This window comes from Microtus pennsylvanicus, chromosome 11 (genome assembly GCF_037038515.1).
Source record: "Microtus pennsylvanicus isolate mMicPen1 chromosome 11, mMicPen1.hap1, whole genome shotgun sequence".
NCBI classification, from domain to species: domain Eukaryota; kingdom Metazoa; phylum Chordata; class Mammalia; order Rodentia; family Cricetidae; genus Microtus; species Microtus pennsylvanicus.
In genome coordinates this window covers 44,402,007-44,427,932 of record NC_134589.1, presented here as the reverse complement: position 1 = coordinate 44,427,932, position 25,926 = coordinate 44,402,007, and the positions used below count along the sequence as shown (strand labels likewise).

At 51.1% G+C, this 25,926-nt stretch overlaps 1 protein-coding gene across 1 annotated transcript in view; it reads left to right on the top strand.

The window, feature by feature from the left end:
- The first annotated feature begins 2,493 nt into the window (after positions 1-2,493).
- Slc6a4 (solute carrier family 6 member 4) overlaps positions 2,494-25,926 on the top strand; it is a 31,576-nt gene continuing 8,143 nt past the window's right edge. The window contains exons 1-12 of the mRNA XM_075991590.1: positions 2,494-2,566; positions 13,645-14,092; positions 16,995-17,129; positions 17,244-17,463; positions 18,051-18,189; positions 19,174-19,308; positions 19,664-19,767; positions 20,306-20,433; positions 21,402-21,514; positions 22,144-22,275; positions 23,506-23,605; positions 25,288-25,388. Coding sequence (XP_075847705.1) covers positions 13,753-14,092; positions 16,995-17,129; positions 17,244-17,463; positions 18,051-18,189; positions 19,174-19,308; positions 19,664-19,767; positions 20,306-20,433; positions 21,402-21,514; positions 22,144-22,275; positions 23,506-23,605; positions 25,288-25,388 — 1,647 coding nt within the window. The 5' untranslated portion in view covers positions 2,494-2,566; positions 13,645-13,752. The remainder of the gene's footprint in view (positions 2,567-13,644; positions 14,093-16,994; positions 17,130-17,243; positions 17,464-18,050; positions 18,190-19,173; positions 19,309-19,663; positions 19,768-20,305; positions 20,434-21,401; positions 21,515-22,143; positions 22,276-23,505; positions 23,606-25,287; positions 25,389-25,926) is intronic.

Below are 25,926 nucleotides of genomic sequence, written 5' to 3'. Positions count from 1 at the left end.
CACTGTGTAAACAGATCACAGGCAGACAGGCAGACAGGGCACCCAGCGCTTGTGGAGGGAGCGGTTGGCATTCGGAGGGCTTTGTCCCGGTCATCTCCTCAGTGCATCATTGCTGGGCTTCGGGACCCTCCCTCGTCCTCTTGGTTATGGCAGTGTGTGTTGCACGCGCGGCTAATGTGTGTCCGTCGCTCTGGAAGGTGGCTGCCCCTAGGAGCTGAGCCCCGTGTCTCGTCTCTGGGATAGAACTAGAGAGCCAGCCTCCATCAAAGTCTTCTCAGCCCTTTTGTCCTTTCGACAGCTCTCTCCCCATGTACCAACCCGGTGCACCGCCTTTGTGGGTTTCGGGCTTGCATTTCCTCTCTGTGTCCCCAGCAAATGTCAGAAGCAGGGCTCTTGGTGGGGGAGGCAGGCAGGGCACCATAGCCAAACAGAGCTCTGCAGGGAGGGGGCCAGATCTGCTGAAGAACTACTGGACAGTGGCCCCTGCAGAGTGACCTCCAGGTAAGAGGGAAGAAAGCACTTGGAGAGAGGGTATGTGTGCGGGCCGGTGTGGGAGTGAGGGACGGACACTGTCCGGGCAGCCTTACTTTTCTTACAGCGCTCAGCCAGGAAGTCAGAGGTGAGACCACCTGGGCTTAGTCTCAGCATAAGGGAGGAGAACTGGGCATCCCCAAGTGGAGAGCCCCTCCATTCCCCACAGCCTGACTGGACCAACATTGCTATCATTTTCCAAGACAAGGCCTGCCTGGCACTCTGTGGCTGAGTGGCTGACCCAGCCCACAAACGGTAGAGGGTTTGCAGTCCCCTGTCTCATTCTGTTCAGAGGAATGTCGCCAATACCCAGCACACACAAGGTGGCAGGACCAAGAAGGAGGAAGCAGCCAGGCAGGAGGCAAGCAAGGCCTAGGAGGTCAGGAGGGAGCCCTCAGAATGAAATCCACATGGGGACAGCCAGAGTGAAAACAAGAGCCTTAGCTCCTGCTGAAGTCACCCACGCTCCACTGTCTGCGAACCCTCAAAACGATCTTATTCTTGGGCAGCCTTGTGTCTGCAAAGAAAACACCGGTGGGGGTGGGGGGGATCAGCAGACAGACACTGTGTTCATTCGAAAGGATGAGCCCGGTGAAGTCCATGCGACTCTGAGATCTGTCTAGATTATGGAGTGGCCAAGCATACCCAGGGGGTGGCTTCTCCAGTCCGCTCTCCCCAGAGCTAAGGCTCCCGCCTCTCCTTGCAGTTCCCCGCCCTGGCGCCTAGGTGGCACCAAAGCCTCGTACTGATGATCCCTGCGGCCGGGAGCCGCCCACACCTGCGGACAGAGCGGTCCAACCTTTCCCGGAGTCAGCTCAGCCCAGCTGGGGTTTCCGATGTCTAGATTCAAGACCCTCTGGAACAACGGGACCGAAGCTTTCTCGCAGCCACAGACTCTCCATTACTATCTCCCTCCTAAGCTTTGATGCTGCTCCCCCTGCTCTGGTCAGATGAGGAGAGAAAGGGCTGGCCAGCCCACGTCCTGGTTCTCTGCCTCAAACAAGCCCTGCATCTGCTCTTAAAAAAAAAGAAAGAAAGAAAGAAAAGAAAAGAAAAGAAAGAAAAAAAAGAAAAAAAGTTACCGTAATTTTGAAAAAAAAAGAATGTAATAACATTAGATTAATGTTTAAGCCTCTGTGTGTGAACAAAACAATCCACACACACTTGAAAACAATGTAGTCCCGATGAAACGCTGAGCGCCTTCAAAGGCTGGTAATTTGTCGAGTGCCCAGGCCCACGGGCACGGGAGGGTGGGCGGACCAGAACCGATGCTTTCTGCAAAATGTTTTCATCTGTGGCTAGGTAGCAAGACCGCAGCACCCTCGGTTCCTCCTCGGTTCCTCCCAGGGGTACTTGTTGTAAGCGGTTGCGGGCGGCTCCCAGCATGGGGAGGATCCCGGCTGAGCTGTCGTCCCACCTAGAGAACCCAGAACAAAGTCCCTTTCCAAGTTAGTCCTTGGAAAGACCGTCCAGCTCTGTTGGGAGGTGTCTGGCTGTGGTCAAGAACGAGCGGAGCGCTCTTAGGAAGTGACACGGAACAGTACCTAAACACAATTTAAGGCAGATTTGGTAAGGGAAGAAAGTAATTTCGGTTAGTGTTGCATCCTCCTGCCTGCCACACAAGTCCAAGAATAGAAGAACCAGATCCTTCGTCCTGCTTAGCCCTGTCCCGGACCTGGCTGGCGAATGTGGATGAGTGTCTTAGTGTGGACGAGTGTGTGAGCGTAAATGAGTGAATGAGTAGGGGGTTCTGTCCCCCTCCCACCGGCCAGGGCCCGTGGACCCCCGCCCCTCCCCTGTCTCCAGCTAGAGCTGAGCTGCGGCCGAGGAGAAACAAAGTTCTTCGATCTCAAAGTGACGCAAAAATTCTTGCGGAGCTCTTTGGCGGCGGCTATCTAGAGATCAGACCATGTGAGGGGCCGCGAGTACAAATAGCGCGGCGGGCGGCGCCACTCCAGCGGCAGCGCCGGTGCCTCGAGGGCGCGAGGGTCGCGCCGCCTCCGCAACCCCGGACCCGCCGCCGCGCCGCCCGCAGGTGGGTCGCTTTCCCTTTTAAAAAATACATATATGTTTTTTTTTTCTTTTTCGTCTCTAACCCACGCTTCTTTCCAGAAGCTCTCGATCCTGAGCTTGACTCTCCAGGCTTAAGGCGCCTTTGTCTTCACTGTGCAAGGTCCCTGCTAGGGACTCGATGGAAACCTGGGGGACCTGGCGCTGGCCTGACGCAGCCTCGCTTTTCTACAAAAGTTGCTGTAGTTTCCAGCGGTGGTGCGTGCTTGGGCTTTACTTTTGGGACACAGGCTGGTAGCTTTATGCAAAGACGCTGGCAGGCAAGAATGCTCAAATAACCAGAGAAATCTTTGAGTGATACTTAAGAGGGCCAAGCCTCAATGCGCTCTGATGGCCTTGCTGAAGAGCGCGTGCCATCTCAGACAGCTCACAGGCCATTCAGAATTTATGGAAATGCCAGTGGGCTGTATCACACCATCGAAGTGTGTAACCAGCAGTTGGTGGGGGCTGGGGTGTACATTCAAATTGTTTCTAAAAACCTGGTATCCACGAAGGAAATTTTCTTTTTTTCACGCGGGGCGGGGGAGGGGGTGCATATTGAATTGTTCTTTTTCAGTTCAAAGTGCTCAGAAATGTGAAGGGTATAATTTCTAAGAGTCAGGCAACACAAACCCCTGTGTGTATGTATTCTTATGATCAGTTTTGTCCAGAAAAATGAACCAGGTCAATGGATTATTTATGGACCTGCTAACTCTCATCATAGTAAAAGGAGATCAAATATTTAATGTGTTTTCAGTTACATAGGAAAAATGTCTAAGAAGATAACACTGGGGTCTGTTTAAATGTAGTCGAGAGCCGGGGTAGCAGTAGTGGCTGGTGGGCAGGAGGGGAGGGAAAAAGAGCTCAGACGGTGTCCCTTCACCTTTGTGTGGCTTGCTGACACCTGAAGGCGCATCTAGCTTCTCCCCAGTCTGGTCCCCTTGGTAAGAGTGACTAACTGTTCCAGCCACAGCTGATGGGTGGGTTCTTCTGCAGTGCAGGCAATATTACTCAATTATTTGGGGTAGCTGTGAGGCTTGAACCCAGGGTCTTTCGCACCCTGAGCAGGCATCCTACCTCTAAGGTGCACGGAAAGAAGGGGGTTTTACATGTTTAGCCTGGCAGTTAATCTCTGAAATGTCCTAGCATTGTGGGGACTTTGCAAGGTAAAGTAGACAGAAGGAAGACTGGCTCTGTCTGGTGTGATGGAGCACATTTATAGCAATCAGGAGTTCAAGGTCGTCTCCCCCTACTTGGCTAATTCAAGGCTAACCTTGGTTACAGGAAACTCGCCTCAAAGACAAAACAAAGTCCTACACCCCAAGTGGCTTGCTCAGTTGGTGTGGAACTTTCCTTCCTAAGCCTGAGCAAGAGCAGAGTGCAACTTCACGACAAGTCTGGGATCTGCTGCACTCTGGGGACCCTCCCAGGACATTCCAGAGTGGAAACCCACAGCCTGCGCGTTCAAGTCAGTTTCAGCTTCACAGCTGCGAGGCTTGAACTCAGGGTCTTTGGCGCCCTGAGCAGGCATCCTACCACAAAGCTGCATGGAAAGAAGGGGGTTTCACGTGGTGAGGAGGGCAGATGGACTATGTTGGCAGCTTGGTGGAATCCAAGAAGCCAAGATCTCAGAAAGTCCTCTTAGAGGGATTTTTAGAATCATGTGAGCATTTTGGTGAAACTTGGGGTGGGGGGGGACAAGGCACGTAGAAGAGTTTCCCAGATGGGGGTGACTGTGGGATGAGGGTGCTGAGTGAGCCACAGGGGTTAGGTAGCTGTGCTGGGCACTGTCCGTGGCAGGCTTGCAAAATAGCCTGGGTGCCCCCAGCCGAGAGGAACTCAGGTAATTCCAGAAGTGAAGCCTGAGCACAGCAGGCCCTTCACCATGCTTGGACTGATATCATTTGGGTGCACAGGCTGCCTAAATTTTACTTTGGATTACTGCATTAGCAGGATGTGGTTATGACTTAACTCTTAACTTAAGATGCCAATGGCCAGATGGGAAATTACGCAGTCATTTCATGTTGGGAAGACGAATAGGGCTTTAGTTGTTTTCAGCAACATTGACAGTCCTTTGGGGCTTGTGAACCAAGGCTTTGAGTAAGAGGGAGTAAGGGACCTGGGAAACACGATGTTCAGGCTCCCGTGGCTGAGGTCCTAACCGTCCTTCTTGAAGAAAGCACACACTGCAATCGTGGTGCTAAGTGCCCCAGGACTGAGACCCTACCAGGACAGCGCTGTGAGCTGGAGTCCTCTCGGGATCTTGTGTTTCAGCAAGGGCAGAGGCTCTGACTGCTCAGACTCCTGTAAGTTAAGTTCTGTGCCTAAACCACACCCAGCTAGCGGATGGCGTTCCCTGACTTCTTTTGTGATCCCCGCTAGATGACTCCCAGGTGCACAGACGGGCTGACTTCTCTGCTAGTCTCGAGGTTGGGCTCCACCCTCTGAGGTTTTCAGTGCCCAGCCAAACAGGCATGGATGGGTAGGAGACCCAGGTGGAGAAATAGATCAAGTTAGTCTTTAAAAAGAAACCTGGCATGCCTGGTTGTCCCAGAGCACAGAGCGGCAGCGCATTGCTAAGGGTGGACATGGGACCCACCACGGGCAGACACAGCCACTTAAATTTCCAGGCGAAACTCTTGGCAGTGACATTGGTCCACGTTCAAAAAGTGCTAATCTGTGAATAACACCTCGTTGGGGTCAGCTCTTCCAGCCTGGAGTGGTGTGTGTGTGTGTGTTTACTGAACGTTAACAGCACAAGGCAGCAAATGCCTTTCCTCAGTCTGTGTCTAACAGGGTGACAATACCAGCAGAGATGGCTGCTGTGAGGCTTCGGAATGTCACCTGATGTCATTTCACTTTCTTCTTGGCTTCCCCTTAGAGGCTGGCAGCAGCTCCGAAGCACGCACCCAACCCTGCTGGGCTCAGGAGACTTATTAGATCTGAAATCATAGGTTGTTAAACTCCACAACTCGACAAATCCCACGAATGTGCAAAGCCCATGAAGTCACGTGGATTGGTGGAGGAGGTGTCCCAGGTTCCCAGGCACTGACAAGTGAGGAGGCCTGGGGTCCCAAGGCTCAGTTCCACCTGACGGGGTTGCCGTAGGGAGAAGGGCCGCATAGGTCAGCTTCATAGCTTGCTCAGAAAACAGCTGGGGACTCTGAGAGAATCTGGAGCCCAGGTCAGGCGAGAGGAGGTAGAAGGATGGAGCCAGGGGCTATTAACATTTCATGTTTTTGCATGTTCAATGGGGAAAGTCAAAGCAGTTTATTTCCTTTGTTTCTGATTTGTGGAATAAAACAGGAGTAAACCGAATTCTTCAACTAAATACTCCCCCACCCCCAAGGAAAGACCCTAAAAAGAGAGAGCGGAGCAGCCACAGTGACCCTAGAGAGAAGCCACCTATGTCACGGCAGACAGGACCCCTCCAGTCCTAGAACTTGTCCCCTGTCCAAGTGTCTCATTGACCATATTTGCTGTTGCCTTGTTTCTAAGGAACAGAGCTGGGCGCAGGAAAAGGAGAGAACAGCCGAGGTGGCTTAGCCATTCTGGGCAGTCCCTGTCCCCAGCCCTGGTCTAAGGCTGGAATTAAGTTTCTTCTCACAGATTTCAACCAAGGCAGGGCTCGCTGACTCACATCTGCAACCCCAGGCCTGGAAAAGCAGAGGCAGGAAGATTAGGAGTTTGAAGCTAACTTGGGTGCCATACTGAGACCCTATCTCAGACAAAAACAATCGAAAGCAATCGAAAGTTATCCTTTTGGCCAAGCATGCTCCCTTTAGTCACGTGTCCGACAGATAGAATGTGACGTTGGTTATAATAAGATCATTGACGTGATTCTACAAGTTATGTATCAAAGATAATGCTTTTGGTTGAACCTTCGAGTCTGTAGAAGCCCAAATGCTTCACCCCTAAGTATTTCAGTGTGCTTTTCTGAAGAACGAAGCCCACCTCCTTGAGCGCCTGTCTCTATAGGAGGAGTCTCCGCAGGATGGTAGTATCTGTCTCTCTGTCCTCTTTAGTGGGTGGGGTCACTCTTTGATTGTAAACTACTTGTCTGGGGGAGGAGCATCACAAGTCTTGCTTTCTCTTTCTTCTGCATGCAAGTGTGTGCATGAGTGTGTGGGAGTGTGCTTGCTTGTGTGGGCACACGCGTCAGAGGCTGAGGAGGGTGTCTTCCTCAGTCCCTTAACTTTATGCTTTCAGATAGTCTCTCACTGAACCTGAAACTTCCACGAGACTGACGGGTCCGGAGGGTCCCGGAGTTTTTCCTGTATCCACGCCTCCCCACTCCCGCCAGCTCAGTGCTGGAGTTACAGACTGCCACCCTTTTCTGCATGTGCTGGGGACCCCATGTTGGCACAGAAAGCACTTCACCCTCTGAGCCATTTCCCTAGCCTCTTGCTCAGTCGGTCGTCTTCTGTCTCCCTCCCCTCGTTTGTTCTACATTTAATGGTGTCCGTGCCACACGAGAGTGTCTTTAATATGCTCATACGGAAGAAACGTAAAGCTGCGGTGGAGACATCCCTCTTTTATCCTGATTTCTGGGCAGGGTGAGGCTCGGTGATAAAGCACTTGGCTGGCCTGTGCAAGGTTCATCTCCAGCACTGGAAAAGAGCCCGATTTAAAGTGTTTAAAGTGACGTTCCTGCCTCCCCTGCCTTTCTTTGTCCTTGTGCACCTTTAAATACACAGCAGCAAGCAAGCACAGACAGTTTTGTCTTCTGCTAAATTTTGTGCGTTGTGAAGGAAATCTTATCTTCCTCTCGTTCTTTTTTTTATGAATTTGTTTATTTATTAAAGATTTCTGTCTCTTCCCCACCACCGCCTCCCATTTTCCTCCCCCTCCCCCAAGCAAGTCCCCCTCCGTCTTCAGCCCAAAGAGCAATCAGGGTTCCCTGCCCTGTGGGAAGTCCAAGGACCACCCACCTCCATCCATGTCTAGTAAGGTGAGCATCTAAACTGCCTAGGCTCCCACAAAGCCAGTACGTGCAGTAGGATCAAAAACCCATTGCCAAGCCGGGCGGTGGTGGCACACGCCTTTAATCCCAGCACAGGAGGCAGAGGCAGGCGGGTCTCTGTGAGTTCAAGGCCAGTCTGGTCTACAAGAGCTAGTTCCAGGACAGGAACCAAAAGCTACGGAGAAACCCTGTCTCGAAAAATCAAAAAAAAGAAAAACAATAAAAAACAAAAAAACAAAAAAAAAACCCACCATTGCCATTGTTCTTGAGTAGTCCTCATTGTCCGCTATGTTCAGCGAGTCCGGTTTTATCCCAGGCTTTTTCAGATCCAGGCCAGCTGGCCTTGGTGAGTTCCCGATAGAACATCCCCATTGTCTCAGTATGTGGGTGCACCCCTCGCGGTCCTGAGTTTCTTGCTTGTGCTCTCTCTCCTGCTCCTGATTTGAACCTTGAGATTTCTGTCCAGTTCTCCAATGTGGGTCTCTGTCTCTGTCTCCTTTCATTGCCTGATGAAGGTTAATATTCAGGAGGATGCCTATATGTTTTTCTTTGGGTTCTCCTTATTTAGCTTCTCTAGGATCACTAATTATAGGCTCAATGTCCTTTGTTTATGGCTAGAAACCAAATATGAGTGAGTACATCCCATCTTCCTCTCGTTCTTTAAAGCTAGGTCTCCCCCTAGCCCAGGCTAGCCTTTTGTTACAGCCGCTCTTCCTGCCTCAGTCTCCAAGGTGCTAGGATTACATGCATAAGCCACCAGGGCTGGTTTGAAAGTAGGTTAAATGGAAGAAAGAATTCCACCTGGCTACTTTGAAAGGCCTTCAGGGGCCTAGAAGACACCTCCCCAGGCCTGCGTGGGAGGCAGCGGCCTTATCTGCTTTTAGTTTCCTTTGAGAAACAGAAAGAGCATTAAATCAGCAGTTGATTTCTGGTAGGGTCCAGCAGCCGCACACTGTGTTTTACGGGGTTGTTCATTTACTTCTGTGGGTAGAAAATACACTCCCCGTTTCAAACAGCCAACTGGCAAGCGGGCATTCTGAGCACAGGCAGGGAAGACTTTCTTTACTTGCCTGTGCTTGTCTCAAAAAGCCAGAGCCTCCAGGCTCCTCTTTAATCCTGACTCTTCAGCCCCACATCTGTTGCAATCTTGGAACTGTTGCTGTGATGTCCCCTCCTCCACCTAGGGATGTACAGTGGGTCTACCCTATGGGGGTAGGGGGCCCCTGTGAGTTATCTTGGAGCAAGAAGCGCTTGTCTTTGGGCTCCATTAGGGCTACAAGACAGCACAGCCGTCATGGGACCCTGAGACAGGCCCTCCAGGTGGTGAGCTTCGCTCCAGTAAGCAGTTGCTGAAGCAGAGACCTAAAGCCAAAGCCCCTGCTTCCAGAGAGGCCTAAAGCAAACACACATGGTCAAGGACAAGAGAGCAATTATTCAGGGCTTGTCTTGGGCTAGGGTGCAAAGAGGAACCCTCGTGGAGGAGGCCAAGTGTCTCTTGCCAGGCCTCCTAGGATACAGCGGGGAGATGTATGGGCATGTTCCAGGGCTCGCCCTGGAATAATTTGGGGTGCTTGTTAATGTGCCTTCCAACACACATCTCTGGAGCACAGCCCAAGTATCTGTTCCCGAGTTTCCCAGATAACCATCTGTCTCAATGGAGAGGCACACAGCCAGTGAACCTCCAGTTCCCCAAGTCACAAGCCCTGTGCGCTACCTAGAATGTGAAGTAGAAAGCAGAATGGGTGTCCCGTGTGTGGTGACCCGGAAACGCCCATCGTCATTCCTGGTTGCCTGTGTGCTGTTAGCGCTAAATCCAGCATTTGTCATATGCCATTCCCACAAGAGGCTTTTCCTTTTCCTGTTCTGCTTCTAAACTGGAGGAAATAGCAAGAGGCTCAGAGATGTCAAGTGGCCTGGTCTAAGTCACACAGCCAGTAAGGGATGGCTCTGGGTTGTCAACATGGATGCGTGAGACAGAAAGAAACACCCTGGGCCACAGAACTGCTAAGTGACTGGGAGGGTGGCTGTCTGGGCACGGCTGCTCACACTCACCGAGACTATGCTTGCCTGTTCATGCCAAACCCATTCCTCTTTTTTTTTTTAAAAAATGTATCATAACCCATTATATTTTTGGCTGCCCTTGGGCACATCTGGATCCATCCTGGTATCTCCTCCTCTAAACCGTACACTGTGTGGAGAAATTGGGATGTCCCTTTTCTGTTGCCATACAGAACTTTTTTTATTTCTTCCCAGTAACTGTCCCAAGCCACTCTAAGGAATGTCCCCTATTCATTCCATTCCAGACAGCAAAGGCATCTCTCAGACGAGGACTCCTTTGCATAATGGATGTCAGTGACTGTGGAGGTCATATTTAACTAGATTTTGTTTATACCCCCATCTCTTTTTTTCACTTGAGGAGGAAGCTGCGGTTCTTATGGCCCCCAGGTGATGCTACCCACCTTAGCATACGCCACAGCCCCTCAGTAGATACCAATGCAGGCCAGCGCTTTCTTCTGCAGAGCCCGAGAAGGGGAGTCAAAAAAGTCAAGGTCCTGTGGCACAAACTCCTGAGTGACTTCGAGTTTTCATGAGGGACAGCCTCATGCCATTCATGTGGTCAGTGGGCAGGATCCCCGGGCTCCGTGGCTTCTCCAGGAAGTGCCAGCTCCCCTCTGAACACGGCCCTACATTTTGGGGGACGGTAGGACTGGACTGCTGGGCAGAGTCCATGCCTCTCTGGAGCAAGTTCAGTGTTTATTGCTGCTAGAGCCTCACAGTTCTGCCAGCCTCTGTGAGCGCCTCCTCCCTCCGGCACCGAGAATGCAAATTGCCGCTTGGCTTGATGACCTGTAATTAATCTTATCTCAGTGTTCAACCCATAATTCACGCTGGAGCTTTGTTTTGGTTTTGAAGGTGGAAATGGAGTATCCTGAGAAGTGAGCTCGCTTTGATCTCGACAGGTAAAATCAGAGTGCAAAACTCCCAGAATATTTTACTCAGAACGTGCTGATGGGCCTTAAACGTAACTGTCATGTCCGCTTTCAGAGGGTTGGGGATTTTATGACTAATTGTTATAATTACTTGCTTGTTCAGACACCAGTTCCCCTGGCTACAGAGACAGTTTGGGAGCAGAAAAATGGGAGGTTTGACCAGAAGTTTACATAGAGACAGGTTCTGTCGCCCCCTCCAGACTCCCCCAGCTTCTTTCAGTTCTGGGGATGGAACCAGAGCCTCGAGGCTCAGACCAGACAAACACACTGCCACTTAGAATGACCCCCCAGCCCGGAGACACTTTTCTTTTAAACGAACTAGGGACAAATTGAGAGAATTAGCTGGAAACAGGAATGCGAACAGAAAGTGAACCATCAGACAGCGGCCAAGCTGCCCCCGGGGTGGGGAGTGGGAAATGGGAGGTGGGAGCAGACTGTAGCTTCACAGCGCAGTTGGGTGCTCAGTGCCCCCACAACCCGCTCTCTGCTCAGCCTGGGATAACAGTGCCGATGTGCTGAGGGCAGCTTCCAGGGCGCTTCCTGTCCACGGATGGATTCAAAGCCTGCCAAGGGGGAGGCTGCACTGTAATACTGACCTCCTTTCCTGGCTTCCTACTCTGCAGGATAAAAATATCTTTTAGAAAAGCTTTCAGAAGAGAATTCTTAGAAACTAACCTTCTTAACCTGTAGTCTCTGCCCAGGGCCTGCCTGCTCTCAACCGTTGTTATGGGAGGCAGGTGTCAGGAAAGTCAGAGTGGGGGGGGGAGCTCTGGACAACTAGTGAGGCCAGAAGGGAGCCCTGACCACCACGGGGGAGCCCAGACCAACTGCCCTCTGGAGCCAAACTGGTAGAGCTGGAGGGAGTTTTCCTCTAACTGTGAAATGAGTAGACGGGAGTTGTTTTGTGTATCCCAGGTGCTGCGATCAAACGCGCACAGTATACTAAACCCTAGAGAGTAGAGCTGATGGTTAGAGACTGACCCCTGTGGAGAAGCAACCTGGCGTCTCTTGTTGCCGGATGGATGCTCAGACCAGGTTTATTTTATTTTTATCAAGTTAGAAAGCACTGGGCAGATATTTCAGGAAACTGGAGCTTTCTGATGGCTGAGATAAAAATAGAGAGTAGGATATGGTCCTTCCAGGAGCTGCTCATCATAGCTGCTAATAAAGGAAGACCGTGGCCTAGGGGCTGAGCCCCTGGCACCCTGGGAAGTACACACAGCCTCCCGAAAGCACACACCCACTTGTTTCCATCCTTGCTGTAAGATGCCCAAGGGAGAAAACAAAACCTAGAACACACTGCTTGGTTCTTGAGGCCGTGGCTGCCTCTTCCCTCCCCAGGGTCTGTCCTCTGAATTGATCCACGCTCCATTCTAAGCACTCTCGTGTCCTGGTGTTTGCTCTAATCTTTGCCAATATTTATATCTGCAGTGTGTCCAGGTTTTTCATTCTGTGCTTGTGTGTGGGAATGCTGGGTATGCTCAGCGAATGCTCTACTACTTAGATATATGCCTCGCCCCTCATGGTGTTCTTGTCTTCACATCTGTCTGTATGGAGGGTATGGGCTGTGTGGAGTTATGACGTAGCTCAGTTGCTAGAGTGCTCGCCCAGTGTGCAGAGGGCTGCGTTCTGTCCCCAGTGTAGCTAAACCGAGGTACAGTGGTGCACACAGGTGAGGCAGACAAATTCAAGGTCATCCTTACCTACGTGGTAAATTCCAGTTCTAGCCTGGGCTTTTTGATACCCTGTTGAGGAAACCAAGGGAAAGAAAGGGAAAAATATCAGGTTTCCAGGAAACCCTGGTCGGAAGGAGCTGAGCACTTGCTCGCCTCCTGTCCTTGGACTTTGAGGCTGATATGGGATCTCTGCCATTGTGAGCAGTGCTAAGAGTCCATTTCTAGAAAGGTGTGACATGATCCTAACGAAGCAGAGGCATAGTCTAACTCCCAAACTGTCAAGGGTTTGGAAGGAATGGAGAGGGACCTGGAAGGTCTTGGCAGCTACTAAGTTTATAGCAGGCAGGAGGTTTAAAGTCCAAAAGGGCTCAGATTTCTACTCCACGTGTAGAAATCTCATCCTCAGTCCAGAAGAGAAGAGCACCCAGCTCCTTCCTTGCACCCCAGCATAGCAGTGAGATAAAGGTGCAGTTACCGGGGTCCAGCCTTCTGCAGGCAAGTCTGAGGTCAGCGGCCCCCACACTTTTCTCTTTGACCCTCTGGAGGAGCACACCGGCAGGCGTGCTAATGTCTGCAGTGACAAGTGGCTTTAGCCCCAGAAGCTGCTGGCAAGTGGCAGGAAGCATGAATGGTGAGGAGCAGTGACAGACGTGGCCCACTGGGACCTGCAGAGGCTCAATGGGAAGGTTGAAAAGTGGAGCACGGGCGGACACAGCTGCAGGCAGCTGGAATCTTCCCAGAGCCAGTCGGGAAGGGCGAGAAAGGACCCAGATATACGGAGCTCTGGGCACTGGTACTTTGACTCTCTCCCTTTTTGAGCCACGTTGGTAGCACATGTAAAATCTAACATCAGGTGCCCAGTTTAAATGGCGAGGACTGTGTCCTCTGGCAGGTAGACCGACAGAAGCTGTGGCTGTGCTGCTGTTTCTAGGCATGGCACCCAGGACAGGGCTCTCTGGCTCTGCAGGAAACCGCTCCTGACATTCCTCCGGGTTACTGATAAACTACAGGGGGCGTCTGCGTCCCTCTAGATGACGCAAGCGCTGGATCTTAAGTAAAGCCCGTGCGTAATCTTGGTGATTTGCTATTTTTGTTTTGTTTCCTTTTCAAATTGCTTGATGGTGTTCTGACACCCTCCATTTGTCGAAAAGTTTAGAAGATTTTATTGCTCTGAGTGCATGGGCTGGCTTACAGATAAGAGCATGTGTAACCCTGTAACTAAGATCATTTAAGCTATATATAGGACTGTTGTGATGGCTCAAGCCTGTAATCCCAGCACTCAGGAAGCTGAGAGAGGAGGCCGCAAGTTCAAGGCCGACCTGGCCTACAGAGTGAGACCTTTCTTAGCCAACAAAAAATAAAACTATGAATGGTTAATACCCCAAACAAATAAATCCGAATTTCTCTCTCCTTTCTCCATATGTTTTTCCAACAGAGCTCTCAGTTTTGTCACCATAACACCGGAAGGAGATCCGAAGCCAAGCCCGAGAACTGGTCTGGGTCCTTGGCAGATGGGCATCGGTATCATTTACTGACCAACAGGATGGAGACCACACCCTTGAATTCTCAGAAAGTCCTGTCAGCATGCAAAGACAGAGAGGACTGCCAAGGAAACGGTGTTCTCCAAAAGGGTGTCCCCACCCCGGGGGACAGGCCAGAGCCTGGCCAAATGTCCAATGGGCACTCTGCAGATCCCAGCACCAGTGCAGATGAAGCTACACACTCTATCCCAACAGCCACCACCACCCTGGTGGCGGAGATTCGCCAAGGGGAACGGGAGACCTGGGGCAAGAAGATGGATTTTCTCCTGTCCGTCATCGGCTATGCTGTAGACCTGGGCAACATCTGGCGTTTTCCCTACATATGCTATCAGAATGGCGGAGGTTAGTACCATGGGCCACCAGCAGAGGCTCCGACCCAGGGGTAGGTTGTTGGGTCCTCAGGGGAGGCTGTAAGACAAGTCGTGTCTTTACTGTCCTGTGTGACTGCCAGGAGTCTGGGAATGTGAAACCTAGGCTTTCATGCTGGTCAAGTCTCCAGTCAGCCGAAAGCCTATGGTAGCTTGTGTGGGGCCGTCAGGTGGTGAAGCCGGACCTGAGCTCTCCCACACGGCCTTGGGTTTATAGCATCACTGGGCTTCACTTGTTGAAGGGCTTTCCTTCTCATCCTGCGTTAGTTAAGCTCCTGTTAGGGAGTCAGAAGCAAGAGAACACTCAGTGCACTGTGTGCTCAAGTCCTGCTGGCAGAGTCTGAAGGTGTAAGGCCTATGGGAGGAAACATGGGGAGTGGCTGTAAGGCTCCAGACCTGCTGGGACTTTGGGTTTGCATGAAATCAGAGAACGGCACTAGTTTAGGTCCAAAGTCTTAAGTTATCAGACTTGATGTGATCCAAGGCTGAGCCCAGACTCAGTATGGCAATACTGCCAACCTAGAGTGTGAGCAGCTACAGTTACATCTCCTGTGTGTCGTAGATGCCTTGTCCTCCCCGTCTTAGTGAGCCTAAGACGCTAAGAGTAGTTTCATTGGTGACTGTATGCGTGAGCTGGGGAGCCTGAGAGAGCGCAGAGCAGACTGGGGGAGATGGGGGAGCAGGTACTGGGCAAAAAGAAATAGTGTCAAATCAGTGGACATGTTTTGACAAGCTGTTTGAGAGGCAACTACAGTGAGATCTGGAGGTGGGTCATCTATGTCACCCAGACTTCTGGGACCTAACACGAAGCTTCTTCATCTGTGGCTACGAGGGCAGTTCCTCGGGCAGTGGGAGGTTGCAGAGCTCTTGCCTGGGAGGACTGGAAGTCACATTCTCCTTCTCCCCCGTTTGGCAGGATCTTTAGCCTGAACCTTATATGAGGGCTGGATCCTTGGTGGCATTTCCTACTGTAAGGCCAACTGGGTAAATCCTTTGGATGAGTCGAGGGCCACCATAAAAACACAACGTGGTTTTGATTCTCAAGATGGGTTTGTCAAAGTGACTGTAATTACATGGACCTTTCTGAGTCACGCTGACTTTAGCTTTTTAGGGGTGAAGCACTCTTTAGACGGGAAGGTTATCAGGCTAAATCTCGAGCTGCGGATGAGCGACCTTATTGTCCCGTGAGAAACAACTGTTTTCAGCCAGGCTCTCAAACAGTGATGGTTTGCGAGGAGTTAGTCTAGCTCTGTGGAATTAGGGACATGCAGTCAAAATATCAGTGGTCAAGAGTCTGGAGTCATAGGTGATACTGATAAAGGATCTGGTTCCTCGAGTCATAGATGGTTGCATCCGTATGGATCAATGGGGCAGTTCAGCACTGTCCCCACATCGGGACCTGGGGTGGACCCTCGAATCTGGAGGTCAGTTTCCAGAGGCCCCCGTGACTCTGATGTGTGACTCTGCTGGCACCATCATCTGATGGGAGAGGAAATCAGAGCTCAGACAAAAATGGAGGTGGCCCTTGCCATGGTAAATGTTATGTCTAGCGGGTACATTTACTGTGCTAGGCTGGTAAAAATCTAGGCTGTTTTTAGCTTGTATATGCCATGAGGACGTTGTTCATACCTTGAAAGTACCCTGTCAGCTGGCCCCGAGATGGACTGATTTCTGGTGCAGTTAAGCTATTTAAAAAAAAAATTGCTGATTGTTGCAAAATACTTCACTTCCTTCCTCTGCTATTCTTATAACGTAATGGGTCACAAAATTGAACAGGCTAACTACTAAGTTCTGCCTTGTATGAAACGCTTGCTTGCTTGGATAGCTAAGGCAACTGCTTGGATGTTTGTTATAAAACCAAGCCTTGCCAGCACCCAAACAGGATATGACCTAATTTGGCTCCCCAAAATTATAACTGTGTAGGTTTTGCCTTTATAATTCTTTGGCTAACAGTAGCTGTGGTCTTACCTGGAGAACTCTCTCTGGTTTGATCCTGGTCAGATTATTTTTAATAGAAAGCCTCTAATTTACTAAAACCCACACTTGAGTCAGATTGGTGACTCTTTAAATGGTCCCCAAACCCACAACACTCCTGGCACCTGCTCCGTTGACTCCAGCCCAGCCTCTTTCCACCTACTCTCCCGGGCTCCTCTTTCTGTATTGTTCGCTTGGTTTGTCTTATGCTCGCTTGTTTTTGCTTCGATTTGCCCTGAGACAGTATCTGAGTTTCATTTCTTGCTGCTTCAGTGAAACACCAAGAAAAAGACAGTTTAAAGAGAAAGGGTCTGTTTGGCTTAAGGTGCCAGGTTACAGTCCATTACCGCTGAGACTTCTAGATGGCAGGAACTTGAAGCAGCTAGTCAGGAGTTTGTGTGCAGGCTGGCTCAGGTAAGTGTCTCCTCAGTCTGGGGCCAAACCCGTGAAGCAAAGCGGTGCTGCCTACCTTCAGGGTTGGGCTTCTGACCTCTGTGACCTCCATTAAGAAAGTGTCTCAAGGTCAACCCAATCAAGACTTCCTGGTGTGGTGGCCCACATCTTTGATCCCAGCACTCCTGAGGAGAGGCAGGAAGATTTCTGTGAGTTTGAGGCTAGCCTGGGCTACAAAGTGAGTTCCAGGACAGCCAGGGCTGTTACACAGAGAAACCTTGTCTCAAAAAACAAAACTCAAAACAAACAAAGCAAATGAAAGACTCCTTTCCCAGGTGACTCTACAACCCGGACAGGCTCACACTGGATGGTACCCCACGACTTTGTCTGCTGTCTCCTCTCACAAAGCAGTAAGACCAGGCAGCCTACCGTGAGCACATCTCCACGTCAGTGGGCTGATCTGGGGACAGCTGTGGGCAGGAAGTAAAACTGTCTCCCTTCTGCCTCAGGGGCCTTCCTCCTTCCTTACACCATCATGGCCATCTTTGGGGGGATCCCACTCTTTTACATGGAGCTTGCGCTGGGCCAGTACCACCGAAACGGGTGTATTTCTGTATGGAGGAAAATCTGCCCCATTTTCAAAGGTAACTGAGGGGCGGGGATGGGGGAGGTGCTGGAGAAGGCACCTAAAGGGCTGGGGCCTGGGACTTGGGTCTGAGCTGCCCTGTGAGCCTGGCCCTTTCTCTCCCGCTGTCCAGGGATTGGCTATGCCATCTGCATCATAGCCTTCTATATCGCCTCCTACTACAACACCATCATCGCCTGGGCGCTCTACTACCTCATCTCCTCCTTCACGGACCAGCTGCCCTGGACCAGCTGCAAGAACTCCTGGAACACTGGCAACTGCACTGACTACTTCTCCCAGGACAATGTCACCTGGACACTCCATTCCACGTCACCTGCTGAGGAGTTTTACCTGTAGGTACCTGGGAGGGAGGGCATGGTCTGTTAAGGACAGCCATATTCCCCTGGAGCTTGGCATCTTAGGAGCCAGAAACTCTTCACCCCTCCCTTGGCAGACTCCTTTTAAAGTGCTTCATTAGCATGTATTAATCATACAGAACAGGTTCCATTGTGACATTTGCACACGTGGATAGAATGCATTTTGATTATATTTGTCCGTATCGTTATTAACTTCCACTTATCCCCTTCCTGCCTTGCTTCCCTTCTACGGCCATGTTTTTTCTTTATTCTTTCTGGTGACAAATGAGTTTAATGAATGTTGCTGTGAGAAGCATGAGCAACTTGCGGGTGCTACACCATTGAAGAAAATGTCTTATCCCAGCAAACGCTGACCGCCTGCTCATGCCAGTCGGGAGGTTCTGGTTATAGACAGTGAAGTGGAGAGACGGGAGGTCTAGCAGTGGGCTGAATGCTCCTGCCACCCAGGGCTCTTTCCAGATGATCAAGGCCCATTCCAGCCCCCCCTCCCCCGCGAGGCTCCTGCTGGAAGAGTCACGATCATGTGCTCAGGGGACTCTCACAGGCTCCTTCTGTCACGCCAGGCGCCACGTCCTGCAGATCCACCAGTCGAAGGGCCTCCAGGACCTGGGGACCATCAGCTGGCAGCTTGCTCTCTGCATCCTACTCATCTTCACCGTTATCTACTTTAGCATCTGGAAAGGAGTCAAATCATCTGGCAAGGTGAGGAGGACCCTGCTGCTGCTTGTCCTGGACCGCCCAGGACCCGCCCCCTCCTCCCCAGTGTCACCAAGACTCAAGAGCATTACCCCGGACAGCTACTGAGCAGGAGAAAGTCCAAAAACATTCTATGACACTTTCTTCATCACATCTGTTAGAAGGTTCTAGAAATTAGCCAGTATCATTTACATGTAAGCTCATCTAATTAAATGGAGGCACAATTCAGCCCTTTATATTGGGAAATACAAAGGGGCTATGGAGAGGGGGCTCAGTAGATGAATGTTCTTCCCACAGAAGCATGACGACTTGAGTGTGTGTCACCAACACTTGTGTAAAGAGTGTGCATAGCAGTACACGAGTGTGTGGCTGTAATCCCAGCATGGTGGCGGGGTGGGGGTGGGGTCAGGAGGCAGAGTTAGGAGGACCCCTGGACTTGCTGGCCAGTCAGTTTAACCCAATGGGTTGAGCTTCAGGTTCAGTGAGAGCTCAAAAAGTCAGATGGAGACCAACTGAGAAAGGCATCCAGTGTCAACCTCGGGCCTCCGCACATATATGTGGCTAAACCTACTGTTTGCTTCTGTCCCTACTGGACAGATGTGGAGCAGGCTTAGGGGTAGGGAGTCCTGGCAAGCCGTCAAATTGCTGTCGGCCAACTCTGAAGTCAGCGGGGTTTTGCCATCGCTGCTGCTGCTGTCTGTTTGCTTCTTAGAACAGCATCTCACTACGCAGCTCATGTTGGCCAGGAACTCATAGGAATCCTCCTACCTCAGAGTCTCAAACGGCAGAATTACAGTAGTATGTTACACCCAGCCTTGGGCTTGAAGATACTGATCCTTCTGCCAGGCCTTGCTGCCTCTTAAAGTGACAGAAAAATGCCCTCTCCCCCCAGAGGTCTTCATTAGTAAAAGACACCATGACTTGTCTCCCTTCCTTGCTGTCTCTGGGACAGTGTGGTAGTAACCTGTGCTTCTCTGTTCTTCATTCCAGGTGGTGTGGGTGACAGCCACCTTCCCTTACATCGTCCTGTCTGTCCTGCTGGTGAGGGGGGCCACCCTTCCTGGAGCCTGGAGAGGGGTCGTCTTCTACCTGAAACCCAACTGGCAGAAACTCTTGGAGACGGGGGTGAGAAACGGAGGGAAAGTGTGCACTCACCAGGTTTTCACTAGGGAAAGCCAATTCTCTCAAATAGGACAATAGGGACAACTCAAATTGAATGTGCAAGCCTGCAATGATACTCTAGATCAGAAATGCAAGCACTAATAACACGTTCCCGTTCAGTGGCCTCAAGTCGCTAAATTTAAATGATAGGAAGAAAAATCACATGTAGGTCACCAGAGAAGTAGCCATCCCAGTGATGGACCCGGAAACGCTGGCTTCTGCCCAGTGCATAGCCACACGGAGGCCTGAGCGGGTGCTGTTTGCTTGGCAGCAGCCCAGGTCTCACCCTCACACTGGGCCCTCACTTGCTGTGTTTCAGGTGTGGGTGGATGCTGCTGCTCAGATCTTCTTCTCTCTTGGCCCGGGCTTTGGGGTTCTCCTGGCTTTTGCTAGCTACAACAAGTTCAGTAACAACTGCTACCAGTGAGTACGTGGGATGCTGAGCGGAGCTTAGGGATGGAGTGATGGACAGACAGTCCAGGGGAGGCAATGGTCTCAAGCCCGTCTGGACCCACACCATGAGGGCATTGCCCCTCAGGGGCATCACAAGGCCTTGGCCATTCATCCATGGCCATAGTGCCCACTCCTGCTGTATCTTCACCCCGGCTAGTCAGAGGCTGAGAGAGTCTCCAGGATACTTCTGTTTTGCCTCTTCTGGTTGAAGTGGAGAAGTCTATGCTGTGATGCCTCACAGCAGGTCAGGCTCTCCCCCTCGCCACCTTGCTCTGTAGCTTATAGCTCTGTTCCTGCCTTACTCAGCCCTCCACGGGATGGAATTAAGGCTTGTGCTACAGTACCCAGTTTATGGCTGTGTCTTAAGACATCTTTGACCTGCCTTCCCCACGCCGTATGTGGTTGCCATGGTATCTGCAGATAGGGCACTGGGAGATGTGGGGGTAGGTTGGGCACGGAGGCCTGTCGCAGCGGAAGAGGCACAGGCAGCCTGGGGTTTTCATTCCAGAGACGCCCTGGTGACCAGTGTGGTAAACTGCATGACGAGCTTCGTCTCTGGTTTTGTCATCTTCACGGTGCTTGGCTACATGGCCGAAATGAGGAATGAAGAGGTGTCCGAGGTGGCCAAAGATGCAGGTAGGATCCAGGGTTCTGTTTATGGTTCCAATACACTTGGAAGCTCTAGACATAAGCAAACTTTTCAGAGATTTGAAAGAAACTTAATTGCCTCAGTGATTTCAGCTCAGCCATGCAGTCACTTCTCTTGGTGCCCAGTGCATGGGGGGGGAGGGGGGGCTTAAAACCATGGCTTGTATGAGAGTTTTAAAGCCAGTGTGTGTGGGCACTGGCATGATCTCGTGGTACGGTCCTGTCTTGTAGGCAAAAATCGACTGGTCCTTAAAACTTCCCTTGTGGAGTGATAAGATTTAACTGATGGGGCCATGATGTTTGTTTTCATTGGAAATAACTTAGCAGACATTTAAGGCAATGAGACCAAGTAGGTAGAGCACCAGGGCCTTGAGAAATGTTTGTATTTTGGCCCAATGCAGTGCTTTGACCAAATGACAGCCTCCCTGGCTAACCATGAGGGTTTAAGGACATGTCTGTCACACTGCCAAAAGGAATTTAAGGGCCGGGAATAAGTAGGTCCATGGTATAGTGCTTGCCTATGGTGTTCAGATGCTGGAGTTCACACTGTAGCACCCCCAAATGGAAAAAGAAGGGTGAGTTAAAAATATTGGGAGGTCCTTATTCCCTCTCCTGCTATTCTGGAGCTGAGGACATCACAAGGTACCTTGGATGTAACAGCCCTGGCCCTGACAATAAAACACAGAATTGTCACAGGCTGGAGTTTGAGTAGTCCCAGTCTTAATCCCCTTCTATCCCCCGAATTGAAGACACCCAGTTTTCAAGGTGGATAATCTTCCCCCTGGCTTTGCAAACTGTCAGGCGCAGTGGGTGAAGAAGCCTTTGGTACTGAAAAAACCCGATTCACTGTATTCACTGGGGTGAGAACGGTAACCGTCGGCCTTAGCCCAGTTCTACTTGGCAATAGCTTGGTAGGCTGGGTCTCAGCGTCACCTCCTCCTGTCTCCCTGTTTCAGGCCCCAGCCTCCTCTTCATCACGTACGCGGAGGCCATAGCCAACATGCCAGCAGCCACCTTCTTCGCCATCATCTTCTTCCTCATGCTGATCACACTGGGTTTGGACAGCACGGTGAGTAGAAACAGAAAAAGTGCTCTGGGCGGACGAGGAAAAGGGAGCAGGAAGTGGCTAGACTCACTTCCTCCCACCCAAACCCTCCTTGCTACTGTTTGCCGCCTCCTGGTAATTCCCCTCTCCCCCTCCTCTTCCCTTCTTCCTCCTCCGCTCCTCCCCATTCTGCCCCCCGCCCCATCCACTCCTCTCAGCAATGGCATCTTTTGTGGTGCGTACATACAGCGGAGTTATAATTGCTGTAATGTAGGGAAAGCGCTTGGCACAAAGAGCTCAGCGTGTGTAAATTCCTTATTTGTTTTCCTCTCTACCAATGGCACCTAAAGGCTCAGCTCAGAGACTTGACACTTAACTGTTAGTGTCGAGAGGGTATGGGCGTTGAGCTGACCTTAGGACAACCAGTCTCTCCCAGACACACCAAATGCTGAAGTTCCGGATGCTGCGTTTCCTTGCCTGCGCATCCTAAATGATGGGTTCTGGTGCCGGTATCGGATGGAAATGGGCTTCACAGGCCAGTGAGCGGGCGAACTAGTCTTGATGGGCTTGAATGTTCACTTGGTAGTCTTCTCTCTTCCTGTCCTCGTCCTTGTCCCAAGCCGCCACTGTGACCGTCTGCATGCATCTTTTAGTTTGCAGGCCTGGAAGGCGTGATAACAGCGGTGCTGGATGAGTTTCCACACATCTGGGCCAAGCGCCGAGAGTGGTTTGTGCTCATCGTGGTCATTACTTGTGTCTTGGGATCCCTGCTCACGCTAACTTCTGTGAGTACCAGGGCCTCTGGCTTGCTCCACAAGCAGAACGAATTCTTTCCTTCCATTTCCCGGCCTCCAGGGGGTGTTGCTAGCACTATTTATTAAAATCTTATCATGGGCGGAGGATGAGGCTTAGTGTTAGGCTGCTTACCTAGCATATTGTGAGGCCCTGGGTTCAATTTTCAGCATCGGAAAATTTGTCACCAACAAGCTATTTCTGTGTTACCTGTTGGGAGATCTGTGTATAGCTTTGGGGGTGGCTTGGAGCCGGACTTAATGTTTCACAACAGATCCAACTGTGTTTCAGGCTGGACAAAAATAGAAGTTAGGACTTGGCAGCCAAGACTAATATAGTAAAGTGCACATCAGATAATGTGACATCATGGACTTGTATCCTCCTGGCTCAAGCCAGTACTTCAATGATTCCAGCATTTGCCAGGTCAGGTTAAGGGGCTGTAGAGATTTCGGAGGGGTCAGAAGTTAGACCAGGCTGGTCTTGAAGTCAGAGATCCACCTGCTTCTGCTTCCCAGGTGCTAGGATTAAAGGCGTGTGCCACCACCGCCAGACTTTCTCTTTCTCCCTCTCTCCCACCCCCTCTTCCTCTCTCTCTCTCTCTCTCTCTCTCTCTCTCTCTCTCTCTCTCTGTGTGTGTGTCTCTAGACCAGACTTTCTCTTTCTCCCTCTCTCCCTCCCTGCTCTTCCTCTCTCTCTCTCTCTGTGTGTCTCTCTAGATCAGACTTTCTCTTTCTCCCTCTCTCCCTCCCCCTCCCCCTCTCTTTCTCTCTCTCTCTCTCTCTAGACCAGGCTTTCTCTGCCTCCCAAGTGTTAGGATTAAGGGTGAGCACCACCATGCCCAGCTTCCAGGTTTAGTCTTTACAGTTGTGGGTTCTCCAAGGTCGAGTCTAGAAAGTATTCGGTAAGTTGAAAGTGGACAGAGAGGCCCTTTAGAGTTTGTCTCTTACAGTGTGGGAAAACAAGGATGAGCTAGGGGGCTGGAGGCTCAGTGGTAGAGCCTAGCATGCCCCAGGCTGTGGGTTCCGTTTTGTACTCCGCGGTATGTAGGTGTCAGATAGGCACACATTCCAAGGCCACTCCACCTGACAGCCCTGGGGTTCTTAGACGGAGCAAAGGGGGAGAATCACCCACTCATCACCTCTATTCAGAAGTTGCTGCGGGCTGTTGTAATGAGCGGTTGTACCTCAGAAGACTGTTAACCACATGTACAATCTCGTCCCCAGGGAGGGGCATACGTGGTGACCCTGTTGGAGGAGTACGCCACCGGGCCCGCCGTGCTCACTGTGGCACTCATAGAAGCCATTGCTGTGTCTTGGTTCTACGGTAAGAGGGCCCTTCCAGGGAGAATTCTTTGCTGTTTCCCTCAGTCTGCAGGGAGAGGGCAGCGATTTCATCAGAGGAGGACAGGGAGGGGCAGCTGGCAGGTGTGAGCTCCTGAGTGTAAACTAATCTCAGGGAGGGCTTTCTAGAGCAGGCCATTGTCTCCCCCGCACTCCCGTGCTGTACCACAGTTTTCATACCCTTGAGGGAGAACATGACTGCTACCCTGATTTTTTCTTTTAACATTTACCCAGAAGAGAGAAGCTAGAGTCAGTCAGTTCGCCCGCAGTGGCGATTGAAGGCCTGATGTACAGTGCATTGCTGTGAGTGCCCAGATTTCAGTTTCCCAAGAGAGACCCCTTTCCAGAGCACGGAGACAGAGCGAGCTTCGGCCCTTGTCCCCTAACCAGGCAAGAATGTTCTTGCTGCCTCTGCATTGGTAAATCCCCAGCTTACTCCCTCTGGTCCTGGAAGAAACTTTGATGAGGGAGAGAGGAGGTGCAGGAAGTGAGCTGAGGTCTGTTGGCAGAGATTCCATCAGTGCTGACATAGGGGTAGGGGAGGGTACAGGCAACTGACCTGAAGAACACAAGTTCTTCATGTGTCTGTATGATCAAGAAGCAAAAAAAGAAATAGTTTGCCTTCCAATTTCTAAGATCAATGGCTTTATTGCTATAGTCATCAGGCACATCTAGAGGAAGAGGGGCGAGCACACAAAGGATTTAAGTGCGTGCGTGTGCATGTGTGTGTGTGTGTGTGTGTGTGTGTGTGTGTGTGTGCGTGCAGCAGCCTGCAGAGGCAGCAGGAGTATTGGATTCCCTGAAGGTGAACTTGTAGGAGGTTGTGAGTCACCTGTTGTGGGTTCTGGGGACTGAATTCAGGGCTAATTCAGAGGACAGAGTTCAAAGTCACGGTGTAGACCTGCCCTAGGAACCAGAGACTTCTGGAGAGAGCAGCTGGAAGCACTCGCCCGCCTCCTGCTTCAGCTGTCAGTGGGCGTTGTCATTAGTGCCAGTAATCTCTTACAGAAGAACCTGGATCTTGACCTGGCCTACTAACGAGCAATACCGTAATTAAAACATTCCCTTGAAGAGCTGGAGAGATGGCTTATTGGTTAAGAGCCCTGGTTGCTCTCACAGAGGACCTGGGTTTGATTCCCAGCACCCACATGGTGGCTCACAACTGTTAACTCCAGTTCCAGGGGACCAGACACCCTCTTCTGTGGGCACCATACATACACAATGGTGCACAGACATATGGGGGGGGCAAACATGCATACACCTAAAATAAATCTTAAAAAAAAAATCTCCTTGAAAGTTGCCAATGGATAGTTCAAGTTGGTCCCTGCAAGGCAGGCTTATCATTCCTAAATAAAATGACTTCCTTCCTACAATTAACACTACAATCAAATCCAGGCTGAGATCTTAGAAGGGCAGTATGGGTACCAGTGGGGATCTTGGCTCTCTTCCTAGGTGCCCATCAACTTCCTGGTTCTGTGAATTTTGCTTGCTATAAAAATTATTCAGCTTTGTAGTGCACCCCTCCTCCCACTGTTCCATCTCTCTGGAGCCCCTCCTGTGGAGAAGTGCAGAGCGACTCCTCCAGCTCAGGGGGAACCCCACTCCCATCTTGCCATCGCCAGTGCTGATCTGGCCTCAGTCACATTCTCCTTTGGGCGATTGTAGGTATCAGTCAGTTCTGCAGCGACGTGAAGGAAATGCTCGGCTTCAGCCCCGGATGGTTCTGGAGGATCTGCTGGGTAGCCATCAGTCCTCTGTTTCTCCTGGTGAGTTGTCACTGCTGCCTTGTGGTTCCAGATATTTATTTATAAGAAATAAGGCCAGGCAAAGATGGTGCACGTGTTTAATTCCAGCACTCGGGAGGCAGGAGCATCTCAGAGTTCGAGGCCAGCCTGGTCTCTAGGACAGCAAGGACTACAGAGAAACCCCACCTTGAAAAACAAAATAAAAAGTGCTGAAATGTAACACAGAGACAGGAGGGCGTACTGACCGAGGAGGGCGTTCTGACCGAGGAGGGCGTTCTGACCGAGGAGGGCGTACTGGCTGAGGTTTTGCACCTCAGAGTTTTATAAACCCAGCACTTCTTTGAGGACAAAATCCTACCGAGAGACAAAAATAAACTAGCACCCCAAGAAGCCCCTCTGTGGGGGCCTTCCCAGGGGTCGTGCCCGCCCCTGCTCACCTGCTTGACGTTTGACCACGAGGGATCAAGCCGTGCAGCAGGATCTAACAAGAACACAGCATTTACTGAGCGGTAGGCCAACTGCACTAGACTTACAGCGGCTGCCCTTTGAATCTTTATGA